We start from the raw sequence: 22054 nt of genomic DNA on the forward strand, positions 1-22054 counted from the left end.
AACTGCCAGGAGTGGGAAAAGTCTCCAGGACAATTTAAGGCATCAGCTGGGATTCACCAGGCTGGGATCTCTCCACTCTTGCCTCACCAGGGTTACACAAAGCAGCACAGGAGCCTGCACAAACACTGCTCCTCCCTGATTTCAGTGACCTTCCACTTGCAGGTACTCCTGGCTTGGCTTTTCTACCTGTATATATCCCGGGCCATTCCAAAGTCTCCAATCTTAGCCACTCTCCCAGGCCCTCGGCAGGTAAGGAGGCAGTTCCTGGCAGCAATATCCCTGAAAGGAAAGGGAAGAAAAGAAAAAGAAAGAGAAGAACCACTTAACAATTTGACCGTTTTTCAAGCCAAAAAGAAAAAAAAAAAAAAAATGTACCTACTTTCCTGAGCTTCAGAGAACCTAGAACATCCAGAAAAGTCAGTGTTTATGAATAACTGCAATGTCCCCAATTCCAGTCTATCCCCACAGCAGGAAGAGTTTTGTTCTTTAACATTTTCTCTTTAAACTTCACATAACATCTTCCAGTTGAAAGGGTGGGCCTCCTGTGAGCCTCCTTTCACTGCAGGAGCTATTTTTATGTCTCTAAGGAGTGCAAGAAGAGGAGCTGATTTCAGCAGAGTACTAGTCCCGACATCAAGCTGTCTGGGGAATGATCCACTGATCTGCTCCTACTGTGCTTGCTCAAGTGTTGTCAAAAGGCTGTTGTACTGCCAGAGACAGGTAGAACACCAATGTGCAGTTATGGCTCTGAATACTGAAGCTGTGGCCCTGAATCTGTGTATGCAGGTAAAGCTCCAAGCTCCCCCTGTGCTGGGCTGGAGTAAACCTTGAGGTCTGAATAACGCAATGGCACAACTTGTGGGTGGCTCTCAGAACTGTGAACTGCCACCTCTCTTCTCATCTCTACTGGACAGGCAGATTTTAAATGCTTGCCAAACACTCTGTTCTGCAGGAGCAATGGTCACCTGATGTTGCCCTTCTGGCTGTGCTTGTTCTTCGAGAGGGAGAAGGAAAGGCTTCCAAAATGAGCAGACAGGCACTAAATAAAATTCATGACAAGGAGAGCTTTAAAGATTGTGTCCATTTGCAGAGTAGCCAAATAGGCTGCACAAGTGCAGGCCCTGAGACAGAGATCAGAATCTTTGGCAAAACTGCACACTTTGCCAGCCTGATTTACAGCAGCTCCTCTCCTTATTGCTTTTATGACTCTGATTTTGTCTACCTTGTTTAAAGGTATCCGGCCACTAGAGTGCAGCAGGACATAAACATATGGAGCAGGGCATTAGGAGCCCGTGCTGGCCTGTCTACAAGTCCTGCCCAGGCTGTGCTCACCTACCTGTGGATGAAGTGATTCTCCTCCAGGTACTGACACCCACAAGCAATGTCACGGGCCTGATTCTGAGCTGGAAAATGACAAGGGACATACATGGGTTAAAAGCAGAAACATGGTCTGAGTCCTCACTGATACAGCTCTGGGAGCTCTCCAGCAGGTGACATACCTCTGATGTCAGTACACAAAGGAATTAGGAAAACGCACAAGAGACAGTTCATACCCATGAACTAAAAGGATGTGCAGACACAATGTTATACAGATCCTAAAGACAGAATCAGAACAGACAGAATCAGCTGGATCTGACTTTCCATCTTCATTAGGATGCCCCTCTAAGAATTTCCCCCAGTTCTTATGGCAGATTCTTCTGAATTTCCAGCACGATTTTTTGAGGTCTGTAGCCTGACCTATTCTTCACCGAGTTTTTTTTGCATTTTGCCAGCTCTCTCTCTAAAGTCACTTGAACCACAGGAATGACATTTTTTGTATAATGGCATGAGTCCATTTGCTCTTTCCCTCCTCCACATCTGTGTAGGTTTTATCTTGCCCCCTTAGAGCACTGAGTTTTGTGTGTGTAGTAGCCAATGGCTATGGAAGACAAAGGCTGCCAACTCCTCGCTCCTGCCCCTCTGATGGAGTCCACAGCATTTGCCAGGAGGAGCCAGATGCTCAAGGGCAGGGTTTGCACCAGCGCTTCTCAGCCCCTAAAGCCAAACCATCAGCTGCTGCCCTGAGGTGTGCATCAGTGATCCCTGTGGTCAGTCCTGTGGGGGAGGAGGAAAGTGCTGCTGCCAGTGGAGTGATGAGAAACAACTGGGGGCAGTGACTGCTCATGCCACAAAAACCATTTCATAGCTAAGTGTTTATCAGCCTTAGTTATTGGATCAAACAAACTTATCACACTCCTCACTAAGCTCTCTCTTAGGACACCAACCAGTCAGCCTAGTCCCCAAAAGGCACACCTGCCCTTGGGGCTCTCACACCAGTGCACAAATCAGCACAGCTTCTCCAGTGACAGGGACTGCTGGCTCTCTAACCCATCTGTTGTGATGAAACGTGTCTCCAGATGGATGCAATGCTGTGCTGGCCATCCCACCTGATCTAAACCACTGCAAACTGGGACTGGAAATAAATCCAGGCTCTGCAGCAGCCAGTTGTTAAATGTTGGCTGGTAAAACAAAAAACCAACCAACCAAAGAAAAAAACGTACACAAACCCACAAACAAACAAACAAACTCCCACCTCCCCCCACCCACAAAAAACCCAAACAAAAAACTCCACAAAAACAAAACAAAAACCCAAAACAAGCAAAACTCCCCTAAAAATAAAAAAACCCCACAACTTAATGCCCTCTGAAGGTGTTAGGAAAAAAACCTGGCCTCAATGCTCGACTAATGAAATAATTAAAAAATGGTGCATCTCTGTGTGCGAACAAAGTCTTTTTTTATTCAATGCAAGGCCATAAACCAAAATGTGGTCTTGTTTCACCTGCCTATATTTTATTATTTACACAGTATACTTCATTGCATATATATACTTCACAGATTTTTTAAAACACTGGACTGCATCTCCCCTTCAACTTTCCTCTTTACAGAATAACTATTTTCTGCAAGCATAGAGCAGCTCTTTCCCTGCCATTTTGTGGGGAAGGGGGAATAATCTCTTTTACCTCTGTGAGTTAAAGTGACTCACCAGCTACACAAGATGGCTACAGTAAGAAAGAATGCACGTCTTCTTTTTTCCTTGTAGGGCATAACCAGGGGAAATTAATATCTCAATCTACCCATTCCCTGCTCTTTCGAGCAAGGGTCAGAAGCCTGAAGTGAAAACTGAGTAAAAAGCCCAATTCTTTACTCTACAATTGATTTCAGACTCAAGCTATACTGCAAGCAGTCAGTACACTGAAGCCACAAGCTGATTTGAACTGTATACCTTTTTTCTCTTTTTTCCTTTTTTTTTTGTTTTCCTTTAACTTTTTGGATGAATTCCTTCCATCTTTTATTTGGCTAAATACAATCCTAAAACAGATGTGACTGCCCAGCCAAGGACAATTTAGCCATGTAATTTGTTTGAAAAATGGAGGTTTGGGATTCATTTTGCAAAGGGGCAGCCTTGAGACAAACCAAAGGATTCACTTTACAGCTTTTGCTCCCCAGATGAATGGATGATGCCAGCTGCAATGCTCTGCTGCTCAGGGCAGTGAGCATGCTGGAAGCACTGGTGTGACACGTCCCAGGTGAGGCTGAATCCTGCTAAAGGTGAATGAAATTCTGTGTATTGTTCAGTGTAATCACTGGTCTGTGCAACAGGCTGCACAGCACAAAGGAGAAGAATCATTTATCCATATATGATTTCTCTCCCAGAGCTGGGCTTTGATTGCTGTACTGTGTGTGAGAAAGATCAGCACTGAACATCCCAGAATGGACAGTTCTGCAATGCTCACATGGAGCTAAGGCTCCAATTCCAGACGTCTCTGAATCTACCAGGTTGCCTCTCTGCAGATGAGGGGGAAGAGGTAATCCTGTAATAAATGTGAAACTCTATTAGAAATGGAAAAGAGAAAGCCTTCAGAGCTGTCAACCGTGGACTCACGGGGAATTATGAATCTGAACCTTATGGAGTGGCATAAATCGACATATTCCATGAGAATCACTGGTCCTGTAACAGTGATGTTGGATGGAGATACTATCATTCTTGCCTAGAGTCCAGAAAAATCATTACATGTTGGCTAAACTGAAACTTCGTTTTTTACATGAAGAACACAGATGAGCAACAATGCAATAGTGCTGGCAGCGTCTCCATCTCTCATTAAGTTGGATCCCATGTTCTGATACCTCCTGCAGCTGTTTTAGTTTTCTTTTTCATGTCCTTAGCAATACCTTAAGTGCCCCCTTCCCTTCACCTTCTCCTTCACCATTCCCTCTGCTCCCTTTCCTGCTTTTCAGCGTCCAAGTGCACAGCAGCATGCTGCATGTGTCTTGTTCCAAACCACACAGGTCGTAGCTGGCCAGTGGCAACTGGTCTCTCCAACATAGTGCTTTCTTCTTCCATAAGCCTTGGTCTTTCACACCTCTATTAAGTCTATCCAAAACTAGCAAATGAATTTGATCTTTGGCAAGACAGTGCAAAGAGCAACTGGGGGATGAAGGTAGAGACTGAACACATAAATATCTGTTTTGTAATTAGGCTGAAAGCAAAAGTAGGTGGGAAAGGTAGTAAAAGAAATTAGCTGGAAAATACAAAAGTGGAAAGAAAATAAGGGGAAAGGCAGTAATTCATATGGTTCTTACTGCAGAGTAAGAAGTGCACCTCTGCCATCCAGTCAGCCAGATAGGGCTTGTGTGTTCAACTCCTTTTGGATGCAAAGCTCATCAAAACCTCTTCACCTGCTATCCCTTGTCTTTCCCTTCCTTTAATGGCCCTGAAAAGCTGGACATCCAGCCTGCTATGCCTACCTTCTGCCTGTCTTCCCTGAATGAGCAATAGGAGGAACAAAGCAGCTTAGGGCTCATTAAGAGCAGTGCAAAGACACATCCACTAGCACTGAGCCACAGGGCTTGTGTACAGAGACTCTGACACACCTCGAGTGTATGCAGAGGGTAAATGCACTTCCAGGGCCAGATCCCACACTTCACAGAGCACAGTGCCCTGCACACATCTCATTTCTCATCAGTCACAATCTCCTTGCCTCGTAGTTTGTGAGCCAGCAGTCAAAAACGCACCAGAGGCTGATTTCTCAGCATTGGCCCCTCAGAAGCTGCCCCAGCAGCCAGATAATGGATTACCCTGTCATTCTTGCCAGGCAGACCCACATGGGATGGTTGCAGGAGCAGGGCAAGGCAAGGGGAAAGAAGGTATTAGAATGGAGCAAAATCGTGTGGATCTGTGTCTGCACAGAGTCAGGCTGTCCACATTCACCCAGCTGTTAAAGAGGAATGGAAACTGCTTTGTTGAATCAGTTCCAGTTTGCAGCCTCCCATCTGCATTTGAAACTCAGCTTTCCCAAAGTTTGGAAGACATGGGACAAAGCAGAAAACAGAGGCATCAATCCAAGATCTGCTTCACTCCTGGGAGCAAGTTAAATGCATAAACGAGGGAGAATCTTCAAGCTGATGGGAACTGGCCTTGTGCCTGGTAGTTGTTACGGTCAGTCTCAGGTAACCTCAAACAGGTCAGGAAAGACAAGGAAAGAAGGGGAATGGAAGGAGAGACTGTGAAGGCAGAAAGAGAAGTACTAAGGAAGCAATGGAGTGAACCATCAGCCTCTTCTGACATGGCCTTTCACAGCTCACAGCTGTCAGCTACTGCTGACAGGAGCAGAAATTGTGCTAAGGAAGAACTCATGACTGAGGTAGGGCCAAACAGGAAAAAACTCCTCAGATCAGAAGGCTCCCATGACTTCATCCTGTCAAGATTAAGGGCTGTTTCATCTACAAAAGCAGCTGACTCATTTTACTGCAGGTAGGTAAAAATTCCTACTGTGCAGGACTAGTGCTCTTGATAGTTCCTCACAAGATCTGGACGATCCCTGAGCTGGCTTCTCTAATTTAACAGCCAAACCCCATCCTGTTTCACTGCCTCTTCACACATCTTGCACAGCCTGGCCTGGCAGCTTTGAGCAGAGCACTTACCTGGCAGCATATCTTGCCTGAGCCATTTTACACTGCACTGGGTGAGAGGGGAGACCACGCTGTAGAACATGAATTTGCCCATTCACTTACCACCAAGTTCAGCCCATTTGTAGGAGCATCTCTAGGTGCTTCAGAAAAACAACCTGTATTTATAAAGTCTGCTTGCTCAGATTACAGATTTTCCTTTCTGGGTGTTTAGCCTCCTTATCCATGAAGGAGTCACTTTACTGCAACCTATTCAAGACGGCAGTGCTTCTGAGTCTCACAGACCATTTTATATGTCTGAAAACCACACTGCATGGCAAAAATAAAAAAAGTTGATCTGTTTCCAGATGCCTCAAGGAAGAATCTTATTGATGTCTGTTAGAGCGAATTTGTGTCTCTCTTGTACTGATAAAATGCAGCATTTTGTCCTCTGTCAAACTTAGAGACAAAGGATGAAGCTGGGCCCTGGTCTTAAATTTCAGCAATATCTGTGTGACTTTCTGACCCAGGGACTCAGAGAAAACTTTATTCTCCTGAAAAAATGAATTTTCTTTAGAAGTATAATTTATTTCTTCCACATTTCTAGTTGACTGTCTCTTCCTATTGATGCTGATTTCAGTGGGGAAGATCTTTAAAACCCTGGACTAAAGATATTTTTTATTAAGTTGACAGCTCCAGCCCGGATTGTCTCCTTGCCTAGGCCAAATTTGAACTGACATATATCCACAGAAATGTATCTGATCAGCAATATGAATAGTGGATTGATATTTTTAATATTACATTTTCCCCCAGCCTGCCCCCAGCTGGTGAGAGGAAGCTAAGAGTTGAGTTTAACATTTATATTTTTAGACTTTGCTTTTGTTCTTTCTTTAGGTAGCATCTGCAATGTTATCTAGCAAAGTCCAGGGATGAGGCACCTCTGCATAGCCCCAGCAGCACTTGTTCCCCATCCTCCTGGCTCCTGCCTCCACAGTGGTCTTACAGCAACAGAAACTTTGTGACCATCTAAAAGGCTGGGAAATAGTACCTGTATAGATCAGCTTTAAGTGTTTGCCTTGTGGCAGCAGCTCTCTAAATAAAATGCAATTTACTCTTCCCTTACCGGTCTCGGCCGTGTCTCCCTCAGGAAGGATTTCAGGTCTCCTCCAGCCATCAGCTCCAGCAGGATGAAGCGGGGCAGGGCCTGCAAGCTCACCCCGATACAGCGCACGATGTTCTGGTGGTTGAACTTGCTGTGGAGACAAGGACACCCAGTTGTGGAGCAACTTTGACCCAAAAAGCACAGTAACAGAAAACATTCAAACCTTTTTGCTGCAGAGAATGGGGGTTTTTTTTGTTTGTTTGTTTGGTTTTTGGTTTTTTGGTTTCTTTCCCCCAGAAAATAACAAATCTCAAAGGTAGGGCAACTGCATAAAGCTAAAGCACTGCCCCTGCATTCTGTGTCTGTCTGGGTACTGCAGGGACAGACGGAGGTGGGGAAGCAGTGGCTTTTGGCTGCTTTTCCACTCCCTGTTCTCTGCATTCTTTTTGGGCCACAGCAAGACTTGTGGGGCACAGGAAGCAGATCACGCCTGATAAGAGAGAAAAGTCTACTTGTAATTTTCCCAATCCAAGAGGCAGAAGTTGGGCTAGGGCAATGCTGTTCTAAGTACACGACATAACTGGGTGGGGATCTGCTTGTTGGAGGATGTTTCTTGAGGTCTAGTTCTCAAATACTTCCTTATTTCCCTACCTCTCAAATTGATGGGAAAGTAGTTCCACAGATTCTGGGATTCAGACACATGACATGACAGTAGCATAAAGTCAATGTAATCTGTTAGTTTTTGACTAGTCATTCCCAAATTCCTACGGTATGTTCTCCTCTCAGGAGAAATCCAAAATCATTTATCAATTCTAAAATTTGGGCTTTAAACTTTTCACTTTGGGTAATGGAAACCAGTGTGGATCCTTTTGAAAATTCAGCCTTTAATCATTTGGTGGCTCTTCATTTGTAAGAAGAGAAAAGGATGGTAATGCATATTCTCTTCATGCTAAAACTACTGTATAGATGTGCTGAGACGCACTACCTATGAAGATCTTTTTTCTTTATTTTGTTGGGCTTTGCAAGCCTACACAAATGGTGTTCATGTGATTCATACACACCTAATAATGAGAGCTTCCATGAGGAAGTCGAGCTCATCTTGCTCTGAACACACTTCTGGCAATGTCTGGGAAAGAAAGAACAGGTTAGCAAGGAGAAGATGCTTCAACACTGGCATTAACATTGTCTGCAGCAATCCTTCTTTCTCCAAAGAAACCTCACTCTAGGACAACCATTTGGCATTGCTAAAACTAGACTGTGAAGCCTGTTGAAAGGTAAATAGCCGAACTCCTGGCCCATCAATGCCGCTGTCATCCTCCTCCCAGCAAAGGAAATAGCCCAGAGTGCACAGAGAAGTGTTCAGCATATGGGACTGTGCTGTATAGAGGGTGAGGAATGAAATCACAGTTCCTGAGTTCCCTGCAGTTCAACATTCCTATCTTCCAGCAAGACTGGGATCTATAACCTGCAGCAGAACTGTGCTGCTATGTAATGTCTAAGAGAAAACAAGCCAGCTAGACCACTGAAGGCCTGGAGAACTCTGCCAGAGTCTCTTAGGATTTAGCTTCACATTCAGTGCATATCCATCCTGTAAGGAAGTGGTGAGATCCCTGGAAACCAGTCATCTCCTACTTGTAAGGTCTTTTGGCCTCTGACTCACGAGGCTTTGGACAGTTTCAACTGGGTGTAGCATAGGGAGGATGGATTTAGTTCTCATTCCTGCCATCTACTGTGGCTCTTTGCCACAGTGGGAAATCTTTGCCTATTTACAATTCACAGACCTCTTTCAGTATCTCACATACCCATATGCTACAAGCTGTACTATTGCTGTGACGGATTAAAGTGTTGCAACAGAGCAGCAACATTTCTAGCCACGTCCTTCAGGACTTACAGCAACGCTTCATTCATCTTCATTGTTACAATGCATTGGGACTCTTGGGTGAAAGGTGCACGAAACCATCACGATAACTCATACACTGTCACTTACTTTCACAGCCACCTGCAAGGGAGTGGGGTCGCTGGGGATCCCTGTCACCTGACCTTCATATACCTCACCAAAGGCTCCGTGGCCCAAACCCCTGGACAGACCAGAGAAGACAAGAAGGTTTTACTAGAGAGAACACACATTATAACATGTGGACACAGCTCACAGAACCAGCTCACAATTTTCATGGCAGTGTAACAGGGAGAACTGGATATTGACAATATGCAGGGGACCAGATCTTGGTGAGATCTTTCATGGACCTACATTTTATTTAATTGAGAGGGAAAGCAATCTGTGGAAGTGAACATTCCCCAGTGAAATCGAGCTGCTGGCATTGCAGCACATACAGAGAGCACTCATCTATGGCTTTGGTATCAATGCTCAGTGGTGGGTGCTCCAAAACAGATTACAGTAATTTCACGAATACAAGCCGCACCAATTTGACCAAAATTTTGGTTGGAAACCCGGAAGTGCGCTAATATTCCGGGGCGGCTTAATACATTAACAAAATTCTAAAGCTGCCAACACGAAGTGAGAGCCCGCGGCAGCCCCAAGCCAAGCTGGAGCCCGGCCGGCCCCGGCAGAGGTGGAAAGCCTGGCAGAGGCGGGGCCAGCAGTGTGGGGGGCGGGCGGCAGAGCCTGAGCCAGCAGGGCGGGGCAGGGGGGCGGCAGAGCCGGGTCAGTAGGGCGGGGGAGCCTGGAGAACTGGGGCTAGCAGTGCAGGGGAGCATGGCAGAAGCAGGAAGGGCCGGCGGTGGGCTTGCCTGGCAGCGGGGGAAGCCAGCAGAATCGGGGCCAGCAGCATGGGGGAGCCCGGCGGTGTGGGGGCCTGCAGTGCCGGCCAGGGCGAGGAAACGCGGCGGCGGTGCAGACAGGAGGGGCGGCCGGCGAGCCCGGCGGCGGCAGCCCGCCGGCAGGGCTAGGGAACGCGGCGCGCGCAGCCGGCGAGCCGGGCGGCAGCGGGCAGGGTTAGGGAACGCGGCGCGGTCGGCGAGCCGGGCGGGCTGGCAGGGCTAGTAGGAACGCGGCAGCGGGGCGGTGCTGACGGGAGAGGGGGGCCAGCGAGCCCGGCGGCGGCGGCAGTGGCTGGCCCGCCGGCAGGGCGAGTACGTAAACAACGCAGCGGCGACGCGGCCATATGCCTGCCAGCGGCGGCAGTGGCTGGCCCGCCGGCAGGGCGAGTACGTAAACGCAGCGGCGAGGCGGTGCTGACGGGAGAGGGGGGCCAGTGAGCCCGGCGGCGGCTGCAGCACCACCCGGCCGGCCCCGTCAGCAACCATGAGCGGGCCGAGCCTTCCTGGCCCCGCCCCGAGCCAGTAAAGCCCTCTATGCCGCGATCCTGTTACTAATTGGCCAATTTGTGAAAGCTGCGCACGGATTCTCGCGATGAACGAAAGTGCGGCTAATATTCGGGGTGCGGCTTATCTATTGACATAGACAGCAACATTGTTGAGGCACCGGAAGTGCGGCTTATAATCCGTGCGGCTTGTATTCGTGAAACTACTGTAATAAAGACAGGACTTTAGTCTTGGTGTTTACACACCCTAAAACATTAACAGTTCCCCTGATATTTCTGCATCACCATTAAACAAAAGATAGAGCAAGAAACTATGAAGTACAATGATTCTCAAAAGACCTGAATTCTAAAGCAAATAACTTTTCCTGATTTATTGCGTGATTCTGGGCAAGTACCTTAGCCAGTAAATGGTGATGACAGTGCTTTGTAAAGCACTCAGTTCTAGGAATTTGAGCTGAGAATTGTTTCTGGCAGTGATCATATTATGAAACTTACAGTTTTATTTTGAATAAGATTACAAGAAAAAGAGAAAGGAATAAGAGTAATCATACCATAGATCCTGTCCTATATCCTTGTGGTACAGATTTTGCATACCTGTCTATTCAGTCCTCAACTGGCACAACAACAGCTATTTCACACCAGTGGATGAGGCTGCACCCCAAATCCTGAATCCCTGTTAACCCTGCATGGGCTGCACATTGGGCAGTAGTATTTCCAGCCTCTGAGAGGCATTCCTGCATCTCAGTCTGGGGAAAGGCTCTTGCTAAAGCTCTCTGCTACAGCATGCACTCTCCTCTTAGAGCCAGGTCTGGGCTGAGAGCTGCATTGATTCTGCTCTCTGCTGTATCAGTGGACTGCTTTTGCACGGGCTGTTGCCCTCCCATCCACATGAACAAGGAGGAGCATTCTGCTCTGCTGTCCCATAAGCTCTGTAGTTTTGTCAGGACAGAACCAGTCTGGGCAGTGAAACCACACTGATTGTTGCCTGTGACTCAACCACTTTGTGTAATAACATTTTGTAGGCATCAACTTGAGATGCCATTCTTGGCTCTGCCTCACCAATCTATTGAGGGGATAAACCAGATCTTTACAGCTCATAACTCACCCTCCTTCCGATAAGCCCACTTTCCCTTTCCTTGACAATTCCCAGCTTTATCTTCTGCTATTTGCTTGCCACACTTTAAAAATCCTTTCAAAATCCAAGTGAAGCAGAAGCACAGGCTACACTGGAAACCTCCAGGTGCAGTCCAGGAAGATGTGCAGGTAAGGGGGAAGGAGTTAAGAGCAAAACATTGCAGACTGCACTGCTCTGAGCATAATTTTTTTTCCAACACCTTAAGCTTTCCAGTTTTCCAAGGACTCCTGCTTTCACTTTTTTTGAGTAGCACTGTATGGTACCAGGGTACCAGTCACATTCACAAGTATCCTGCAGTAGAGCAAAGAATGCAAGAACTCAGAATTTTCAAGTTTTTCTTAGAAGACACTTCTAAGTTTTCCAGAAGTTCTCACCTAGATGTGATTATCTTGCTGGCTTTATATCCCTGACTTTTTAATACTGTCTGGCATTTTCAAATCCATTGCTTTCCTTGCTATTTCAATTAAGGATGTCATTGTCTTTACCAAAGATTTGATTTACCATCAAAGATTTAAAAGAGCCTCCTACAACCTTCAGCCATCCCAGAATTTCATCAGCTTATGGCAGTGGGCCTTTCACTGCATAGCCTGTAAAAGATGTAACCAAATTACTGGTGATGTTTCAGTTCTCCTCGCAATCCCAGGAGGTGAACACTGCACCTGTAAAAAGTCAAGGTGAATGCCAAAATCTAGTCCCATCCACATGAGCCTAACTACTGCAGCTTTACATTTTATGAAAAGGGGTGTGAACCTAAAAGTGTTTGCAAGAATTTGCATGTGCCTGCACAAAGCTGTGTGTTCACACCTCTCAGGAGAGCCAGGGTATGTGGGTGCACAGTGCGAAGGAGGGGGAAGGCAAAGATGAATTTACCGGATGAGGGAGATGTTTTTTCGAGGCACCTCTTTAAGGTCACTAATGGATGTGGTCTTTCCTGCAAAGCAGTAGTTGGGGTTGTAGTCTGTCATGATTGTGGAGGTACGCAGCTTGCTCAGTTTGTACTCTGGGCTCTGCAGCTCCATCTGCATGGCTTGCAGCTCCTGGTGCTTGCGGCGGTACACTGAATGTAGAGAACACAGTTAACCACGTACAGAGACTGGATTTGCCACAGCCCTTCTCACTGGGATTCACTGTGCTATGGCCAGACTTCAGGGAACCAAACCAGCCAGTGACACTGGCATATTTCTGTGTATCAAATAATTACAGAGAGAAAATGGGATCTGAAGATATCCAGGAACCTTTCATTTACACATCTTATGAAGAAACAGGTTTGTTCATGGACTATCTGGAAAAAGTGAAATTAATTTCACTTGGAGATCTCAGAGTTCACAGTTCTGATGTTTCTGTTCTGCTCTGTTTAGTTTAACCAGACCTTCCACATACAAGTCCAGTTTGAAACTTGAATGAGCTGGGGTATAACCAACTTTCCTAAATCACACAGAAGTGACTAAAGTCTGAAAATGAATTATTGCATCATATTGTTCAAAATGTATAGCCTAAGCTGTTTCCTCAGAATAACACATTGTACACAAAAAAAGCAGCTATTTTTTCAAAACTTCCTCTGTTTCTAAACAACAGAGTAGGACTACATTTGAAGTCATTTTATGGTAGTGTTATATTCCTTGCATCGCTTCACTGATACTTCTGCAACACCATTAAAAACCACACCTTGAAAGAAGACATCCTGAGGATATTCCTTGAAATAGTAACTGATACTGCAGGATTTTTTCAAAAAGAAGATGACAATCATTAGCAGGTTAAATCACTATTGATTTCTGTGGGAGCTGGATTGAGCCCAGACACTGTGACGGTAATAGTTATTGCATCTTCTCCAGCAGATGTTGCTCAGGGGAAAAATTTAGGGGGTAAACATGCACTTGCAAAGGCAGATGGATGTAATGACCTATCCACAAACCCTTCCTGTCCTCCATTTTCCTCCTCATTGCCTTTGCTTTGATTTTTTAAATCGTTGCCCTTTCCTGAGATGGAATGATAGGCTCATTGGATGGAAAGAGGATTACTCCTTCACCCCTGAGAAGTATTTAGTCATTGTAAAAAGGTACTGTCAGGACAGAAATCACAGACGTAAGACCATGTGTGTGCAACTGATAACTCCTGAAATTCTTAAAACTGAAACAGCTGTCCAAATCTAATTTCCTGCTCTAGGTTCATCCCTCTCCTCCCCCAAACCATACATCGAGTGTGGACAAAGAAAGGTGGCAAAGCCGTGGTTTTGCCTGAATTCTGAATCCCTGACTGCTTTTCATTGATCCGAATCTATTCTGCTTGCACCAAAAGCAGGTGAGTGATTGGTTAAAACAAGAACACAAGAAGGTGAAAAATGCCTTTTACAATTTCAAACAAAAATGCCAAGAATACCCACATCCCACTGCTACAAAAGCAGCAGTTTGTTAAAGGGGAACCTATGTGAGAGCTTAAGCTTAAATGCCATACATTAAGAGGTGAAATCTGTACATAGGCACACAAATAAAGAAGGTTTTAGGCATTACACAGCACCAGATCTCACAAAACCAGAAGCAGCTGTGTTCTGGCAGCTTCACAGTACAACACAAACAATAATGTCTCTTTTGAGATGCAGTCAGTAACTGAAGCCTCCTCCAATTGGTCATTGTGGTTAGAAACAACTACAGAAATCTGAAATCTGAAGTGTGTGGGAAGGTGTCATTAAATACAGCAGTAGCTGAAAACCTGAATCTTTTTGCCTCTCAGGGCCCATTATCCCTGGCTCAGATCCAGCCCTCATTGAAAATATCTTTTTCAGAGAAACACTCACCTATCATGATTCCTGAAAAAGCCAAAATTAAAGCAGCCACCAATGCTGAAGTCACTACAGACAAGACCAAGGAGAAAGGGAGACGAACCACTGGCTCAGCTGCAACAGAAAAGAAGAAGGAATTATATATTTGAAATTATCTTCCAGGAGCCACTTCTTTGCCATCAAATTTTTTCTGCTCTTCCTTCCATTTACTCATCTGCTTCTCCAACAGTGTAGGAGCAACCTCTGGCATGACCAGTTCTCAGCATCTATGACTTCTCATACCTCATTGTTTCACTTTCCTCAATTAATATCAAGCCATTAAAACAGATGGTTCACTATCAACGAATTAACATGCAAACTCCCTGGGTGTGAAAACAAGATCATAAAAATCAGGGGCAGGAGGTTGGCGGGGGTGGGAAGAACATTACATTGCCAGGGTTAAAGCGCTGCTATCAATGCCAAATCACAGCAAAAGCAGGAGGAGGACTGCAATATATCATCTCCTAAATGCATGTAATCCAGGCAGAAAAACCTGCTAACAGTGTAGTGAAGCTGCATCCTCATGTGCGATCATGCTATTAAGGTTTACTTCACCTTGACAAAATGACCATACTTTTTACCCATCTTACAGGCAGGAGTGGTAAAAACACAACAATTTTCTCATGCCAGTGACAAAGCTGAAAGCAGGATCCCAAACCCCTGGGGTGACCTGCTCTATCTGCTGCACAAGAATATGAAGCAAAGCTATTAATGGAGCTCTGAGCTCTGGTTTTGAAATAAAGGCAAATACAGGCACAATATTTAGTTTTACTCAGAGAAATCTTGCACAGAATTTCTTACAGTTTCTGAACTTTTACCTTACATGTCTAAATCCACAGAAACCATATTTTTCTTCACCTTGCACTTTTTTGTTTGTTTGTTCTTTAGAGAATTGGCTGGAATTTCAGTTCAGTTGAAAAGTCTTGCAGCAAGCAAACTTTTAGGATTTCAGAGCAGACTCTGAACACTAGCACAAGCAGGTACAAAATTTGACTCTTCTCAGATCTGCCTGGAATACCAAACTGTATTGTGTATACTGTAGAGCAAAGCAGCACTGCTGCTCAGGGCCCCAGTCCTCAGCTTTGATGAGACTGCATCCTGGCAAAATCGCACTGCAGCATACACCAGCAAGAAAGAAGGTAACATTCAACTGCAGTCAGGTTTAAGAAAGATTAGAGAGCACTTCCAGGATGTTTTACAGTCCAAAGCTTTTGACCATGCATTTTCTGTCCCACTTGTTAGCAGTACCCCACACATCTACTTACCTGTGCAAGACACACCATCCTCAGCCAACTCTGTGCCTGGCTCACAAAAGCAAATGACTTTTTGAGTCTCAAGATCAACATGGCACTCGTCCATCTCACAGTGACTGCAATTAAGGTGCAGCCTAATTTCCACCTCTCCGTGCCCCTCTGTCACTAGGGAGTGGATGAAGAAGCTGAGTTAATTGCTGTAAAGACCATTCTCATAACTTCCTTGGGCTCACCCTTTTCTTTCCCAACCTTTACTCCCTTCAAGAGCAATCACTGCAACATCAAAGCTTTCTGACTGAATCTGGCCAGAGCTCATCTGTATTTGAAAATACTTCTGGCTGTTCCAAAGCAAACTTTTTTTTTTTTTAACAAGTAGTTTTTTTGTTGTTTTCTGAACACATTGCAAACACATTAAAGACACTGACTTCTGGGAAAACACAGGTTGGAGTGGCAGTATTTATCACTCCCATGCAGTGCTGGGCAGCACTTGGATATTTTACCAAGGGACACTCTAAGGAACTTGCTTGTTAGTGAATAGTCAGGTATTTTGTCTGTTTCTTTTCCTAAAGTATCTGAGCTATGAGGTTCTGTTATTATTTCCCTTGTCAAAAATTATTCTGGTAGGCTGGTAGAATGTACTGCTGGGAGTGTTTCCTTATAGGCTTGATGTTTCCTTTCCCTGTTTGTTTTTTTTTTCCCTGCTACTTCTGTCTATTCTCTGTACTTTATATACTTTCTGCCTCCTCATGTTCATGACACTGAGCTGTACCCCAAAAGGTTGTAAGGGGTCCTACATGTCATTTTTAAAATTAAATAAGCCCACGAGAAGACTTCTGACCAATATGAATACCTTTAAGTGCTGGAGTGTATAAAGTACCAATTGGATTAATAAAGGACACACCATCCTCCCCATCCATCTCTGGGTCATTGTCCACTGCAGCATTGCCACCTATGTCAAACCAGAAGTTACCTTAACAGACTAAGGCTCATAAAACAATAAAACACAGATAAACATGGCAACATGCATGAATTCAGCATATTTAGGGAGGCATCCAAATGAAAAAAAGAGAAAAAATTAAAGCATTTAATATATAGGGAATATTTAGCAAGTTGTGACATGAACTACTGGACTTTACCTCTAGAACTTCAATTAAATAATAGAAGCTTGTGACAATCAATTAACTAGCCCTGTTTAGGTAGGCTGTTGCAAACTAAGGCACAAACTTCATCTTTAACCATTTGGATATGCTGTGAAACATACAGGCCCTTCTTAAAATTTATGCAGCCAAGAGACTGGAAAGCACCAGTACTCCAGGGATAAGTTAGTGCCCTTGCTGATCAAGGTATGTACTGTGTCAGCAGAGGGAAATGAATAACCTGATATCCTTCCTCTCCTTGGCACCCTAAAAGCAGGGTGGTCTGCCAGAAGTGGGGACTGAAGGAATTTATGAGTTGCTCATTTGTGCTTGAGCATATAGAACATACCAGAAGCAAAGTATGGGCAATACATAACAAATATTAGAAACACAGTATAGGCTATATATCTTGTACTTCAAGCATGCAACAATTCCCCCACCCTACCCAAAAATAGCTTTTCCCTTTAATTGTCTTCAGTGAAATAAAGAAAACATGATGTTAGTTATTCTGTTGGAAAAAGAAGCATTATGCAGGAACATTGGTACAAAACATGTACTTAATAATTTAAACTCATTATTTCCTCTCAAGATTTCCAGTCTACCATATACTTAATTTAAGCTGTGGAGAACCAGGGGTTAAAGAGTCCACCACAGCACAGACGGCTGCAGAAACTATGTGGTCCAGGAGACTATAGGTTAGTAGAGATCTTGAATCTGGTCCACACCAGTTGTAATCAACATAATGCCATCTGACAGCTGCCCTGAGACACAGAGGCACATGAAATTAGCTCCTTGTTGACTGAAGTCATATTAAGAGGGGTGCTGGCTGGCAGCCTGAGCCTCTACCCCCAGAGACCACCTGTGCAGGACCAAGGCTGCCCCACAGCAGGGCAGGGGAGGAACAGCGTCTTTCCCCTGGCATAAAGCCTGGTTGCCAGTCTCCAGGACCAAAGTCCTCCAGACACAGGCAACAGGAGCACAGAGCTGTGACTCCTCAGCACTGTCACCCAACATGAAAGGCTCAGGAATCACAGCAGGATCTTAATGTCACATTTTTCAGAGCGCAAAGCCAGTGTTGGAGCTGAAGGACTGGCATCTGGCTCTTTGTTCAAAGACTAAATGCCATAAATTCATCTAGTGCTAAAAAGGCAACACACAGACATACTAGTACATAACAGTCAAATATGCTAACTACAGGAGAGTTATCATCAGCATTTTGCTGATCATTAGCACTAAAGGAGGGGAAGGGACACCTTGAACACGAAGCCACTTTACCTATATATCCTCCGCCTCCTCCACCTGAGGAGCACCCCCCTCCACCCCCTCCGAAACCCCCTCTTGTCTCCCACCCCCACTTCTTCATGGCCTGGGGGCAGGATCTTCCTCCAGTAGCACCTTCCAGCAAGGATTTTCCTGACCACAGGAAGGAAGTGTTATCATTCCAGCCACCTCCACCACCTGCAGATGAGAGAACAGGCACAGCAAGGGGTTACTTTTTGTGTGATTAACACTGCAGGGATCTGCAGGACAAGCATCCAGTCAAAACACCTCAGCTGAAAGTCATCACCTGCACCTCTTTTCACCTGCCATGCAAGGACAAGTATTTTCTATAGAAAATGTAAAAAGATAACCCTACCTATTCTCCAACCACTTATTTCTGGTTTACAGAGCCTTCCCCTTCTCTTTGATTAAAACACTTTTGGAAAAAAAAAAAAAGTCAGTTCTAAAGCAGAACAAATTGAATTTATTGAAAAGGGTGTGAAAACATGTCCCACTCCTGCTCTCCACATAACCAGTGACTCACTTTCAGCTCTGCTGGTTGCTCAGTCTGAGGTCTCTTCACACAGACTTCTAGACATGGTGCAATTATGCTCTTTCTGCATAAGCCAGAGAAACTCTGAGTATGTCCACACAGCACAAAAGAGTGCAGGGAGCAGGACAGGCTGACTGGCACTGCAAACTCCCACATCAAAAATCAAACAACTTTGTTTATGAGAGGTACCACATTATTTTGGGAGAATGCTGCCATAACTAGGGCTATACCATCTCAGATATCCTTACTTATGCCAAGTATCCAGCACTGTGGGTATCTTCTATTTGCATTTGTTATAATCCTCTACTTCCCCCGAACTGTATGTTCAGTTTTACCTCACCTTCTTGTGAGGCAATATTCATAAAGGTTTCATACATATTCACAAAGTTTTTCTTAAAAGGAATAAACTTTCCTTACCTGCAGCTCCTGAATTTCCATTCAACCCTGGAATAGAGGAATCATTCTCCAGTCTTTCTGGATGAAATGTGTCCGTTTTGGCCCTGTAGGCCCTGCCACCACCCCCTGCTGCAATTATCAAGGGGACCGGTTCTCCATTCTCCATCTTAACAAATTCAGAAATAAAGGCAATGTTCAAACTGAGTCAGACTCGTAAATGGAAGTTCAGCCACATGATAGTTACTGCATGTTGCACCAAGCAGGCACCTAGGGCTGCTCAGCACTGCCATTACATTATTTATGCACCCACACCCAGAAATTTTATGAATAGAAAATTAAGGAGTAGTCCTACCAAGTCCTGCTACAGGAAACAGCAGTGTTAGTAGCTCTATGAATTGTATCTACCATGGTGGTGGCTCTTAGAAAGCCTGTAATGTCCCATGTGACGACTCTTCTCAAATGAAACAGCTAAGGAGCATTGCTCTGCACAGTGTCTCCTCTGGCAAAGGACTGCCTGAAACCAGTGTTTGGAATGAGTACTGTCTCAGCTAGCACGGGACAGGAAACATCAGTGGTCTGCAGCTACAGGACTGCCATCAGAAAACATTCAGGCTATCCCCATCTTTTCTTGTCAAGCCAAATGTGTAGCTGAAGTCTCACATTCTACAATGACAGAGTTGAATGAAGTCCTGCAGAATTTGCCCTTTGCTGTAGAACTATTCTTCAGCATCTCAGTTTTTATTGAAAAAACCTAACTCAGTTCTACCCATTATGTTTGCAAAGGATACTCCAAGCCACTGGAGCAAGTGTGGCCATATTGCAAAGCAGTTCAAAGAAGTGTGAAGGCCAATCCTGAACCCTACATCTTTCCAGAGGAAATTAAGGATACCCAGAGGTCTTTCTGAGGTGTATAAAGGATTTTTCAGAGGCAGATGGCAGGATGTGCTGATGCTGAAGGTACATGGGGACTGTGTTTCCATACCTTAAATATGTAAGTGGCACCGCCCCCGCCTCCACCTCCTCCTGCCCATTCATTGACACTTCTGTTCACACGGATCTCTTCTTCGATCACGTTGTTCTCTCCAATGCAGACTTTCTGAATAACATCATTAGTCTGCAAACAGAAGACCAGGTCTAAATTCAGGTAAGAAACCTCCATGCCCTTGTACACACTGAGGCCTCATGAACCCTTCACTCCCAAAGCAAGAAATTGTCTTTCCGTGAAACTACATGACGAGAACCAAGTGAATGCCCTTTTAGAAGAATCTGGCTTTTTGCCTCAACCTCACCAGAAGAATTTGTTGCCATTTTTAATTGAATTATTTTGAAGCAAGCGCAGTGCTGATACCTATTACAATGTAAAATGACATGTCATGTTTTACATTGTATTATCATGTAAAACAGCTTCATAAAATGTAGCAGAATTTGCTGCAAATATTTCCCAGCATTAACAGTCTGTATTTCATAAGTGGAGGAAAGGAGTAATTCAGCAAGGATGTGCCTTGCCCCATGTCACATGACAGTCAAATGGCAGAGACAGAGAGAACCCAAGTTTGTTTACCTCATTTCCAGTCCTTTGTTAGTTGGGGCCATATTACCAATGTGCTGTTGATTTTAGTAGCAATTTTACTGCAACTGCCAGTACCTACCAAAACAGCAGCAATCCCACCTTTTGATTGCAGTGTTACCCTGATGTTAATGAAAATACATCCCTAAAAATCCTCCACATTTCCTACTTGGCATTTTTCCCTTCCATCAATTATCACTGAACATAGTGAACTTTCCGTATTAGGCAAATCCCTGAACTCACTAACTGATATCAATCACAATATTAAACCACCATTTATACCTGCTTCAGGACTATGACCTAAGTATTTTTTTTTGGTTCAAAATTGGAGCACTAAAGTGCATGACAAGGACTCTTCTCTGAGCTAACTTTGTTTCTAGCTTATTTTACTTTACAAGTTTTGTTTCTGTAACATTATTTTGTTATATTGCACACTGAATCTACTAAACCAACAACACTTTAAGGGGAAAATGCACAAACATTTGTTATAGTAGGATTGACCTTTTGCTTCCTTCTACTTTCATGTATGTGTTTTCTTTTGGAAGAAGAACCTGATAAAACCATGCTCAAATTCCAAATTATTCTGCTGACCACAAAATATCTTCTCAGTTGTGCCAGAGAATCAGTGGCATTCATTTTGTGTGTGCCTTGCCTAAAGAACTAACAGTCCTCTTTCCCTGTTTTTTTCCCTCTCCTTAATTGATTTGGAGTTGGGTGGGAATGATTAATAAAATGACAAAGTCAATGACCCAAAGGAACCACTAGATTACAAAAAAATATAATCCTTCATGGCAAAGACATAACTGATTACAATCCAATCTAGTAAAAGTCCCCTCTACGAGTCAATGCAATCTCTTTGCCTCAATGAAAGAATTACATTAGCCCTCAATAAATTCTCACTAAGATTACAGTGGCCTGCAATTTAATGAGTCCATATATTTCCCTCAGCTGGAATGTCCTAGTTAAAGACGTTGGATGGACATTTGAGTTAGGCCATTTCTCATTTCAAAAAGGCTTTATATTAATGGTTTGTTTGTAGATATGTGTAATTCTAGTTTTAACATTATTTACTTCAGCAGCCAGCCTTGAGAGCCCCTCTTACTTGTCTATATCTTTCAACCTTTCCCTGCTCTAACAGACTGCTAAGCTTTCATCTCTTGGATGCCAGCCATTAACAGCTGAGAAATGCACATCATTTAAATGTCCAGCTCAAAACTGTAGGTGAAATTTCACCAGAAAATGCTTAGCTCCATGAGAGTGTCCTATTCCCACATCCTCCTCCAAACAATTAATAAACTAACATGCATGCAAATGGTGCCCATCTTTCTGTCCAGACATTTGCAGGAAGGGTTGGTTAGTAACATAAAAATCAGGACTAACCCAACAATGATTGATCTGTCTTTCCTACTCCCAAATGGAAAATGACCAAGCAGGCCCTGTGATGTGAATATCTCTAGAGGTGCAGAGTATATGATAATGGCAGGGCTGGGCTCAATAGTGAAACAAGGGCCAAACCCTTCAAAATCAGCCTTGAAGACTGATCTCCAGAGGAATGGAAGGCAGGCTTGTCTTTTGCCTCTAAGCCCCCACACAAGTGCTCTGAGATACTTAGATCAGTCAGGAACCTGTTG

The 22054-nt window shown here is 44.4% G+C and overlaps 1 protein-coding gene across 1 annotated transcript in view; it reads right to left on the minus strand.

Moving 5' to 3' along the window:
- Window positions 1-22054, minus strand: part of ALK (ALK receptor tyrosine kinase) — a 320839-nt gene that overhangs the window by 9712 nt on the left and 289073 nt on the right. The window contains 13 exon segments of the mRNA XM_042779113.1: window positions 187-279; window positions 1337-1403; window positions 3757-3779; window positions 7038-7178; window positions 8089-8153; window positions 9015-9105; window positions 12314-12500; window positions 14235-14333; window positions 15524-15676; window positions 16362-16460; window positions 17923-18105; window positions 18878-19022; window positions 19839-19970. Coding sequence (XP_042635047.1) covers window positions 187-279; window positions 1337-1403; window positions 3757-3779; window positions 7038-7178; window positions 8089-8153; window positions 9015-9105; window positions 12314-12500; window positions 14235-14333; window positions 15524-15676; window positions 16362-16460; window positions 17923-18105; window positions 18878-19022; window positions 19839-19970 — 1478 coding nt within the window.

Source organism: Catharus ustulatus, chromosome 3 (assembly GCF_009819885.2).
Source record: "Catharus ustulatus isolate bCatUst1 chromosome 3, bCatUst1.pri.v2, whole genome shotgun sequence".
Taxonomy (NCBI): Eukaryota; Metazoa; Chordata; class Aves; order Passeriformes; family Turdidae; genus Catharus; species Catharus ustulatus.